The 12992-nt window shown below is 33.8% G+C and overlaps 1 protein-coding gene across 3 annotated transcripts in view; it reads left to right on the top strand.

Moving 5' to 3' along the window:
• The first annotated feature begins 637 nt into the window (after positions 1-637).
• Positions 638-12992, top strand: part of LOC124635209 (protein cueball) — a 30521-nt gene continuing 18166 nt past the window's right edge. For 2 of the 3 annotated variants that reach the window (XM_047171035.1, XM_047171036.1), the window contains exon 1: positions 638-835. In XM_047171035.1, the coding sequence (XP_047026991.1) occupies positions 772-835 (64 nt within the window). In that variant the 5' untranslated portion in view covers positions 638-771. The remainder of the gene's footprint in view (positions 836-12992) is intronic. The other variant, XM_047171034.1, reaches the window with a different exon arrangement.

The following is a 12992-nucleotide window of genomic DNA, read 5'->3' on the forward strand; positions in this document are numbered from 1 at the left end:
TCTTTACAATTGTATTGTTAGTAAGTTTCGATTTGTTTTTTAGGCTTGAAATACGGCATTCAGTATTCGCATATAATTGTCTATCCTATGTGTATTTTAAATGCACATTCGCATAGATCCGCTGGTTAATTTTAATTTAATACCTATTCGTTTTATGTTATTGACCAGTGGCCATCACTTTGACCTAGATATCTTATGATAATAGGGGAAACCGAAATGTAGAAAAAATTAATTTTAATTTGCCCCTGCGAGTAATGTCAAATAGATAAGTAGGTATACCTAAGTAAGTGCTATATTTACTTTTTTAAGTGAATAAGGATAAACAATACTTAAATCTAATTATCATATTGAAAATGCGTGGCATTGTTTCATTTTTAAGCGCCATTAATTAATTAATGCTTGATACCTTCTATCTACGACAAACTAAAAAATATAAATTCTTATAAAATCGTTGGTTACATACTTTTATGTACTTGTGTCGTAAAATGTTACAAATCCTTGCTAAAAAAACGAAGAGCTACATTTTATTTGACAAGCCCTCCTTGTCTCTGATAAGAGAGCGCCATCACTAGCATGCGCGACTTTTTTCAATGGACCTATTTAGATTTCGTTTCGTGTACGCGGCAAACCGGCGTTTTGCTTTAGTTTCTCAATAGCGACCGGAGGAGGTGGACGAGTGTCGCGCGCGCCTTCTACCTCCCTTGAAACTCGTACAACGTATTGCAAACTAAATGTGCATTTAACTGTACGGATCTGTATTTATGAATTATAATGTGTAGAATGCAGTGTGTGTTGGCGTTACTCGCGCTCTCCGTGGGGTTGGCACACTCCTGGGGTGAGTACAAGGGGATAAATCAGCTGATCGGACAATTTTAAAACACGTGCTATTTTTCTATTTTACTACGTTACATAACACGTTGAGGTTTATTCCTGTGTCTGAGTAGTAATGCATGTAAAGGTCGCGTTGCTGACGGATTTTTTGTGTCAAAATTTAGTAGCCACGAGTATGTCAATAAGGGTGTATCTCGCTTGGCGCCAGACGCCATTGCTTGGCGGTCCTCAGTCACGTAGGCCACTTTTAGCGTTTCGCGTGAACCCTGCCGAGTAAAGATGCTTTTCTAAGCGTCTATAAACACCGGCTTGCATTACCACTACATTTAGCCGAGTTTTATTGCTGAAATTCGGATATTTGTGATAAGAATAAACTGCAAAACATTAAAGTAGTTTTTGATGAATGTTTACGCATTGACTTCCTTATTTGCATTTTATTTACGTTAGATGCAACCTGACAAAAATGATTAGGAATTGACATGTTATTATGTGACATTTATTTACCGGTTTTCAACGTTGGAATAATTTGTTGCATATTGTAGAATACGATTATTATGCACAACATCATTGTAACTGACTTTATTTGAGCAATTCTTGTAGCTGTTTTTTTTTTAGATTATTGTAGTGGTTCTATTGATCACTGTGTATTATATAAGTAAGTAAGACAATCTACAATTCGATGACAGTCTCGAAGTGAGGGCGAATGTAGGGCGTCCCAAGCGGGCGGGAAATCTTCAGACGTAGGGCGGACTTACAAGATGACGTTTATCCTGAAAAGACGCAATTCTTGCCATTTTTTTTATACCTACCTATATATATTGATTAACAGCCGTTTATACTGATTGCAATAACGTGGTAAACCGGCTGTTTGCGGATATTTTTATCGGGATAACATTTCTCAAATGTTAAATGAAATCATATTTGGTTAGGAAAATGCATTTGCTGTAGAAGTTAGTAAACAAACTATAGATCAAATCAAACCTGTATTTATAAACTTTCAATGATTCCGACGCATTAAGAATGCAAACATTTCTTTGATCTGTGAGAGATATAGGTAGGTACCTATTGTTATTATTTTGGATTGCAGTGAACAAATAAAATTGAGAAACCGATGACTCATTATTATTTTGAATGGATACCTAGGTACCTTATGACAATAGAAAATAAGCCAATAACTAGGAAAATACTTTTATACGCAATTCTGCCTATGATAAAGATTATACCACCCTGAAGCTACCTAGTAAGTATCATTTATCATTTCGTAGAGGTTCATATTTTATTCAATAACAATCTTTAGGTACATAGTTAACCAGCTTCAAATGTTTTATTTTTGTACCTAGGTAAAGTAACATGAATCCAAGTTAGAAAAACTATGAAATACCTACCTAAGTACAATTTTGCCAGACTGTAAGTAAACATTGTAAGCACTTACAAAACTTTGTTACTTCTAAGTATATCTTATAGGTATAGGTACTTACCTAGTATAGCATTGACCCTAGTGTCAACTCATTCATACGAAAGCTATTTAATTAGGTATTACGCAAAACGACGACGTCCATAATGGAAACGAATAAATAAATAGTAAAAAAATACTAAACAGCAAGAAACACAACTTTGTTCGCTTTAGTCGGCATTTTTTTCTATTCTCACAAAATAGCTAGCTAGATAGCAGTAAAACATGATAAAATTGTCGCATCGTACACCATAATTTTCACACATTCCACACATTTTACCCGGAACTACATTTTACACGGATTAGTTTTCTACATGGCGAGACTCAGACGAGAGTCAGACAATGTCGAACTTATAATCTACAATCCCACAAGTTTAGTCCATATCATTTTCCTACAATTCACCATGAAACATTTTCACCATGAATTTAATGGTACCTCCATCTTTTCAACTTTTTATTCTCAAGGTGTCAATAACACTTTACAAAAAGGTCGTATATCAGTTACTTATTATTATCGAAATCTAAAATGAACCTTAAAATTTAACTACCAACAGCTACATTAGGTTTTTAGCTTCTGTTAAATGTTATTAATTATTCGTTTCCTTTACTAGAAAAATCAGGACGAAATGATTAATACCTACTTTAATGAACGCACTTAACTCACACGGTAGATGATTTCAATTTAGTAGGTTACGTACAAGTAAGACACTAAATCTACACATAACAGCTTGTATTCAATCTATGTAGAATTGTAGAAAATGCCTAAAACTTTCCTAACGCGACTGTTAAATATTGAAACTGTTGTTTAAATATCAATGTATACAATCAAAATCAAAAATCATTTATTCAAACTTGGCTGCAAGACAGCACTTTTTGTACGTCAGGAATTTACATAAGACAGCCCCCAAAACGCCCACCCTTCACCACTTCCTATGTGTTTTTGTTGGGAAGAAGAAGTGGCGCAACAAACTCCCCAGCAACACATGTCTGTCTGTAGGTTGGAAGAACCTTAAACATTGTATGAACAATATAACTTTTTATGTCCATTTTTGTTGCTAGTTTATCTCCTGAATCTTCCAACGCTGTGTGGTGAAGTTTTTGGAGTGAGTACTGTTACAGCCTTTTTAGGGTTCCGTAGCCAAAATGGCAAAAACGGAACCCTTATAGTTTCGTCATGTCCGTCTGTCCGTCTGTCACAGCCGATTTACTCGGAAACTATAAGTACTACAGTGATGAAATTTGATGGGAATATGTGTTGTATGAACCGCTACAAAAATATGACACTAAATAGTAAAAAAAAGAATTGGGGGTGGGGCCCCCCATACATGTAACTGAGGGATGAAATTTTTTTTTTCGATGTACATACCCGTGTGGGGTATCAATGGAAAGGTCTTTTAAAATGATATAAAGTTTTCTAAAAAACATTTTTCTTAAAGTGAACGGTTTTTGAGATATCAGCTCTCAAAGTCGTAAAAAGTATGTCCCCCCCCCCTCTATTTTTATAACTACGGGGTATAAAATTCTAAAAAAAATAGAGGTGATGCATGCTAATTAACTCTTTCAACGATTTTTGGTTTGATCAAAGTATCTCTTATAGTTTTTGAGATAGGTTGATTTAACTGTAATTTACGGAACCCTTCGTGCACGAGTCCGACTCGCACTTGGCCGGTTTTTTTGTTGCTAGTTTATCTCCTGAATCTTCCATCGCTGTGTGGTGAAGTTTTTGGAGTGAGTACTGTTACAGCCTTTTTTAAGTAAGTAGTCACGCCAAATACCAGCCTCCAACCAACTCCACACCTCGCGCAAATCAACATGACCGTGGCAACCCCAAAATTAATAACTTGACCACTTGAACAAAGGCACATAACATTGAACTCGCAATGATTTACCTTTCTTTATATTAAACCTCTGTTGTTACAGATACAATAAAGTGTTTATAAATTATTTAGCAATTACGCGAATTATGTCAGTTCACTAAATCGTGACGGTTTGTGCAGAACCTTGCAGGCTTTCAAGGATACTTAATTAGCTTGATGGTTGTGAAATCTGTAACATTTTCACTATCATCATTATTTTCAACATTCAGACGTGTGGGTTTTGTTAAAACTTACTTGCGAGGACGGGTGCTATGGTCATTAAGATTTTAGAGACATGTCTTGACGACGTTAAAACTTTCCAGGACAAATCTAAGAATTGCAAACATTTGTCAACCCTCGTGATATAGAAATCTGCATTTATAAGACAACGGATCTCGGCCGTATTTGGCGGGCTACCTAAAAAAATTACACTTTAAAATATTTATTTATTATGTATGTGCATAAAAAAAACAGCTTCAAGGTCAACATTAGGTAAATAAACTGGACAAACAGAAATAATACCAACTTCTCAAGATAACAAATTAATTAAAAACACTCAAAGCGTTTTGAGTGGTTCTCATATAAAATAGTTAACAAACCAGGAAGTTCTATTAAAATATCAATTCTTATCACACGCATTGTTTTAAATTTTACCCTATTTATAAAATTGATTTAGGCAACAATCGCTTATTAACCGCAGATTTTCATCACCTAAATCAGTGAGAAGCAGCATAAAGCTTTGGTAAATAGCTGATAGTAATTAATTTAAAAACACTTATGTAGTTTAAAAAATCGATTAACCAGTTTAAGTGCAAAGTTTTCATTGCCAATCGTGTCGTTGAACTTTCGACTGTTATACCACATTAAACTGCCAATGTCCACTGACACAATGAAATACATATGTACCCACCTACTTAATTTAATTGTAGGTACTTTTAATTTCGAATTAACAAACAATAATCTACTTAATCCGAACTAGATCATTACGTGTTCGATTTTCGTGGCTTGCAGCGATAACTTACTACACTAAATGCACTAGACATTTTGTAAATTAATAAATGTTATTAGCAGCTATAAATTACTATTTTTTTAATCTTCAATGCCGGTCGACCAATTTAACCCCAATCCAACTCAATTTTAGTAATCAATCACTAGAAAGAAAAAGTAACCCAATCCTATTAATGATGTTGAGAATCCGTCGCGTATTCGCAGTGCTAACGCAAACACCTACGCTAAACTATCGCCCACTGTGCTGGTAGCTTTAATTTCATGCTTCGTTGAATGCCACCCACGATGCCTATCGAAGTTGTGACGCACACACTTTTTGGAAGCTCTCTTGAAAGCTCAATAACTTATAAGTTATAAGCCAATATCAATTTCAAAAACGGCGTTAAAAACAATTGGTTCTATCATAAGTTTCCGAAAATACCCAAACGCCATAATTTTAAATGTGGAACCGTTTTCGCACAAATCGATTCGCGGTCACGCACGGCACTAAGTATTACATAAAAAATTGGCACAAGTACAAACCTTAACGTTCACTAAGACTTCAGTGAAAATAATAAGCGCAGCACACAAATATTATGCACCGACCGTGCCCCAGTTCCTAAGCAAGTCATTTCTGATGACAATAAAAGCTAAAGGTTGTCGTTGAGCAATTAAATACGGATTTTCTAAAATCGGGACGCGTCGCGTGTTCACGATGTTTCTCGGCCATCGATGTCACAATAATTGATCTAATTATACTTCTAATTGATGACGGCTATTGGAAAAAATTGATGAACATTCCAGTTTGTTTGTTAGTCCGTGGAAACATTAGGCAGATATCTAAAATCGGCTGCTATAGAATAAGCACCCTAATTACTTACGTAACTTGTTATATTTCATGTCAATAGCTATGGCTTTCATTTTGCAATTGTTTGGTTTGAACTAGGTAAGTACTCAACAAAATGAAATTTGAAACCAGTATATTGCTAAAACTTTATACTAAAACGACGTATTTTTTTTTTTAGATAAGAACGTAATTAAGGTGCAGTTCATATCTAACTTTATTTTTATTTACTTGCGAATTCCGTTCGCGCCTGAAACCGCGATAAAGATAATTTTGCCATATCTTTACCAGCCTTTACAAATCCACGATTGATTCTCATATAAACGTTTTATAACTTGACATTTAATCAAATTTTATCAATACCTACACATCGATTATTTTAGCCGACTCACTTATCAAGCGCGATTTATTTTATATCATTGATAAGAGAAAACCGCAGTCATGTATGATGAAAAACGTGGTATGAATTGTTTCAAGGATTCCTACTACCTTACTATCTACTAAGATAACACTTGAATTATGAAAGACGATAATTAAGGACTTTTAATTAGTTGGCCTAGTGGTTAGAGCACCAGCCTCTCTAGTTTGAGTGTGCGGGTCCGATTCACGGTCAAGCAATGATCAACAACACCTTGGACTCCAATAGGAAGAGGAAACCTTTACTATAAAGTCACCGACCCGCATTGAGTAAGCGTAGAGACCCTTTCTATGTGATAGGGGAATAGGTCTACCCAGCACTGGGACGATAAAAAGGGTGATGATGAAATATTTGAACTGGAATGATTCAAGCTAAAATATAAGAATATTCAATGACCTATTTCACGCCAAATTCGAAATATTACACGCCATAGGATGACAAAAAATATTTGAAACACATGAAATTAATCATTTAAATACAATTGTAAAAGCATCATAAACTTGTGCGTAAAGTCCATAATATTTTTTTTTATACGGTATACATATAAAAATGATTAAGTAACATAATATATCTGAAAATATCTGGGTGGAATTCCTGTCATGGCAAAAATTGATAATATATGATGCTAGTAAAACTTTTATGGCCTTACTACAAAAACTTTAACCACTGTTTTACACTTGTCTAAAAAAAATGTGGCTCCAAAATGAACCATATGTCAACGTCATAATTTGACATTTTTTTAGACAAGTCTTAAACTGACGTTAAAAAGATTTTGGGGTAAGACGGTTAGCATATAATTTATGATAGGTATGCCATATCAAAATAAATATTTTATTGTGTGGGTAAGTAAGAATCTACCTACATGCAATTAGCCCTTTGGGCCCTATCCCATCGATGCCGATCAGTTTTTTGGAAGCGTATTTTTTTTCTGTGAATACATGTACATATTTGTAAATACACGTGCCGAATCAACTATCAATTAATTAAATACCATACCTACAGGCATTAATAAAATATATTTCTTCTTTGCGCAGATCTTCAAATAGAACATCTTCCATCAAATACGCAATTAAGCTAAGTAAACTAGTAGGTTTCTAAGCGGTTACTTTCATTAGTTTCCTCTCAATCGAAAGTCCATAACTAATGATCATTACAAGAAAATGTGACTGTCACTGCAGTATCATTAAGTAAACACTAAAATACTGTGACAAATTCACTACGCAACACATAGTTAATAAATATATGTATAGGTAGGTGTGGATTGCGTGCGCGAATCCAACTCGCACTTGACCGGTTTTTATTTTGCATTTTTTTGCAATTAGTTATAGTTTAAAATCTTTAAAGGAAGGAACAAAAACTGGGCACATCATTTTTCTCAGCTGAATTTATTAACAAGTATTTACGCAGACAATTAAAACTGTTATGTTATATATTTAATGTTAAATTTATGTGTGAACTGTCTCGTGACCACTGATTTTGCGTCTCAGTCCTCCAACAGGTTTTCGTTTTCAGAAAAAAAATAAGGAAAAAAATATACGTGTTTTTTTTTAGGGTTCCGTAGCCAAAATGGCAAAAACGGAACCCTTATAGTTTCGTCATGTCCGTCTGTCCGTCTGTCCGTCTGTCACAGCCGATTTACTCGGAAACTATAAGTACTACAGTGATGAAATTTGATGGGAATATGTGTTGTATGAACCGCTACAAAAATATGACACTAAATAGTAAAAAAAAGAATTGGGGGTGGGGCCCCCCATACATGTAACTGAGGGATGAAATTTTTTTTTTCGATGTACATACCCGTGTGGGGTATCAATGGAAAGGTCTTTTAAAATGATATAAAGTTTTCTAAAAAACATTTTTCTTAAAGTGAACGGTTTTTGAGATATCAGCTCTCAAAGTCGTAAAAAGTATGTCCCCCCCCTCTATTTTTATAACCACGGGGTATAAAATTCTAAAAAAAATAGAGGTGATGCATGCTAATTAACTCTTTCAACGATTTTTGGTTTGATCAAAGTATCTCTTATAGTTTTTGAGATAGGTTGATTTAACTGTAATTTACGGAACCCTTCGTGCACGAGTCCGACTCGCACTTGGCCGGTTTTTTTTCATTATAAATAATAATTAAGGAGATACGCAAAAACGATTTTATTACTTTGCATTTTATTTAAATTATTATTTGATAAACTACAGAGTAAAACAATGACTATTATTTGACACGCTGTTTTCTACACGATGTTTTCTTTAACAAACAAAACATAATACAATTTCCATTTGTATAGAGGGCTCTAGAAATTCTATAACATTATTTTAACAAAGACGAACTTGATAAATGCGGAGTTCTCGCCCCATGATAACCTGCCAATCTTCCATGGTATATTATCATTCAAAATTGATATCGTTAATGAAAAATACGACTGTAAAATAAATAATATAATTATTTGATAGTAAAGCTGTAAGCTTAATTATTATTAAATAGGTACTAGTTGTTTTCGCGCGGTTTCACTCATGTCCCTTGTGAAGTACTGCGGGGTGCAAACAAACGAACAAAAAATCGTTCCTTTTTATTATACAAGCTGTTGATTTGCATCCGTGCCATATTCAAGGAGGTAATTATGCTAATGATTCTCGACCCAAATCAATAAAAGAATTGGTACGTAATTTTTTTTCTTTAATTTTTTTTCGGAATTCCGTAAATGTCATCTAGCCTTATTTAAACTTGGCGCGTATGTTACTGGCGTTAAAACCGTGCTGCACCCTCACACAAACGCAAACACAAAGCATACGCAACGATCACTCATAAATTTCATTCATAAAATTGGATTACTTCGAAAATACCACGACATTACAATGACAAAAAAAGCAGTGCATATTAGTTATTTCCCATCTACTGTAATTCCAATCGATTATTTACGTATTGTATGTCCTCCTCCTGAACTATGGCACAAATGCAAATCAACACCTTGTATAAGTATAGATTTTCTTACTTACCACTTATATCTCATCACGCAGCTTTACACTTACTTACTTACTTTATACTTGTTTAAACTTTAATTAAATGAAAGCTATGCAGTTGCAAACTGATTCTTTAAAAGCATTTTTCTAGTATTTTAAGGTTGAATCAATACTCACAGATATTTTTTAGTTAAGTAAATCTGACGTTGATATCGAAATTGTTTATTTAGTCTTATCACTCTATAAATATACATAATATGTGTACGTATTACGTATACATAACAACTATGTGTATCAATAAGTCACAGCGAAATTGTTTCCGAGATAACCTTTTTTTGGTTAAGTAAATGTTTTTAATAAGTAAAAATGCCATGAAGGGGATTATATTATCAAATTGATACGTCAAACAATGATTTTATTGTCTAAACAAAATAATTACTGCAATGTAGGTACTGTATATTTTTAAAAATATATTATAAGAATAAGCTTAAAGCGAACTGTATGTATAGATAGACCGAAATGGAAGAAATGATTTGAAATCTAGCATATTTGTTTTCTCCGTATTATATGTGTAGATATTTATTATAAACATTCTATACAATAATAATTGTCTAATTAGGAAAATAATACAGCGGCTAAAATACTGTAATTACTCTATTATAAGTGTTAATTAATATCCTGAAGTAAGATAAACTTTTGACCGTTTGAGGAAAACTATACTAATCAAATTAGCATAATTTTTACGCTTAGGTGTTTACTATTAATCCAATTAAATTGTCTATTAGTAGATGTAATTATATGTAGGTATACTTAGTTATATAATCTAATTTCTAAAATGGCAATTTAATCTAATTTTTACAGTACTAAGATATTTGTCTGTGTTAAAAAAAAAAAAAAAAACTTTCTTAAAACTCTTAGAAAAAAGGGATCAGGAACTTGATTACAACTTTACTTATTGGTACCGATACTTACTTACATTCATATTGAGATTCAAACCAGTCTCAACTCAATACAACCAATTTCTTGCCACCAAACACTGATTGTCACGATATTTGACACGCTGTAATATAATATCTGCGACAACAAAAGCTCTGTAGATCAAAACGAGTACATGAGACTAGTCACGTACGCCATCGCCATGTAGGTACCTACCCATGATCGATGGTTAGGGAATAATGGCACCCTGATAACAAAATGCACTAATTCCTGCAGGTTTTTGCACACACTTTCCTGTATTGCAAGCTATACTATTAATTAGGTACCAATGAAGGATGTTGTAGTTAACTGAAACACATTTATTGAACAGTTAACATTTAAAACTAAAAGCTTAATATTGAAAAGTTAACGTTTTAAACTAAGAGCTTTTAAATTTTGAAAAATATTCTGGGGGTTTTAAAGCATTTTCTGCATTTAAATAATGTTGAATGACACATTTGTTTTAGAAATAATCAATGTAGTCGCGTAGTCCAATATTTTAGGGTGTTTATACAGTAGGGCTGCACCCCTTAAGTATTGATAATAGGCATATTTTATTTCGTTGTTAGAAAAACAAGAGTTAAGTACTTCATACGATAACAATTTCAAAATGTAATTTTTAATCAGTCTATCAATTCGGAAGATTTTCAGGAGTGATATTCGATACGATTCAAGTTTCAACTATCAATTCGATGTTTGTAACACACTTATACCTATGTGCACGTTGAACACAGAAATAATAAATATCATATAGGTGTTCCGTGGTGGGGAGTATCAGATTAAAACCATGATAATGTTATAAAACCACAAGACTTGCTATCAATGGGTGCAGCGTTTGCAAATCATTCAAGTACATTGTCTAACACACTTACTCTGTATAATGTTAATCTGTGTTCTTTTATAACATTTTACATTTCATTTTATAAAACAATGCAACTTTTCTAAGTCTGTATGTACTTTCTAAGTATATCTTAGACACCATTGGCTGTGTTTCGGATGGCACGTTAAACTGTAGGTCCCGGCTGTCATTGAACATCCTTGGCAGTCGTTACGGGTAGTCAGAAGCCAGTAAGTCTGACACCAGTCTAACCAAGGGGTATCGGGTTGCCCGGGTAACTGGGTTGAGGAGGTCAGATAGGCAGTCGCTTCTTGTAAAGCGCTGGTACTCAGCTGAATCCGGTTAGACTGGAAGCCGACCCCAACATGATTGGGAAAAAGGCTCGGAGGATGATGATGACATTTCATTTTATAAAATTATACATAAAGCTGAAGAAGTCCCTAAGTAACTAATAAACAAAACAATTTATAAAACTATTTCAATGTTAGATAGCCCAGTTATCGAGGAGCGTTAGAGGCTACTTTTTGTCCGGATGCGTCGAATACTTATACTTACGGTCACAAAACGCGGATGCTAGTCATTCAAGTAGGTATGTATATTCCGTACAAATCCTTGTTATATAGATTACATTTTGTACATACATCTAATTTACAAATGACGTTTATCTTATTGAGGAATGCGACAAAAAATATTATGATTAACTTTGGCGCAGTACATGAAATTAATTAGTTCGCGTAGTGTCCAATATCCGGATCAAGTCGGATGCTTACAAACCTGTATTTGACCTGTTATTTTTTCTAAGACGTAGATATAAGGAAATAAATTAATCGTTTAGTCGTTTATAAGCGACATTATTGACTTACGAGTATGATGACAAATATTAAACCATGTATGTATGTGTTAAACGTGGGTAAAAGAGTTATTTGAATACTCAATGTAAAAGCGATTGGCTTTTCTATCTAAATCCTGTACCAAAGTGTAATTGTTATTATGAAAGTGAAAATTACATACTGACAACATACATGTGTTGCGGGCTATCATGCCCTTGACTTTCAGACATCTTCATTATCAAGATTAAGGCGAGGAAGTGGTCAACAATAATTCCATAACCGGCACGCGCATCTAAGGCGCCAAAAGGGGTCGGAGCGTCTGAGCGGGGCGAGGATAACAATACGCGCGCTAGCTTATAACTAAAAGTCGTAAGCGACAAAATGGTTTTGTAATTTTAATATTTAGAAATGATAATTTAATAAAAATTCCTACTACCATTTTAAAGAGTATGTATATACTCAACTACTAAAAAAGTTAAGAGGCTTAAATCGGTCCCGTTTGCCCATAATATGTGAATCTCTTTTTAAAAAGAGGTATAATTGATATATTTTTCTCTGTTATAAAAGTTACCTAATCATGTTTCTACAACTAACAAAATAAGGCTTATATCATGAACTTTCAGGTAACCAAGTTGTATTTTGATCCGTTTTGTATTTACTGAGAAAAATTGACATCCTTGGCGCCAAAAATTCCAATTCGTCCTCTTAAACCCTCGACGTTTATACATATATACGTAGCACATAGCTTACATTGACTTATTAACTTTCGTATAAAATTTTTTGTTTATAACGCAAATCTATAGAGCGGCAGCAAAAAGTTCCATGTTCCTCGATTTCTTTACTTTGTGAATATCTTACATGCGGTTTCGTACGACATACAAGATACTGCATAAAACAACGATTTGCAAAACGCAAATTAACTCAGTTTACGCAATTCGGCTCACGTCACAATTTCACAACCGTATTATATTGTGTATGTTATCATAATTCTTTTAGGAAGTTGGCTTT

The sequence above is a fragment of the Helicoverpa zea genome, chromosome 12, assembly GCF_022581195.2.
Source record: "Helicoverpa zea isolate HzStark_Cry1AcR chromosome 12, ilHelZeax1.1, whole genome shotgun sequence".
In the NCBI taxonomy this organism is placed as follows: Eukaryota; Metazoa; Arthropoda; class Insecta; order Lepidoptera; family Noctuidae; genus Helicoverpa; species Helicoverpa zea.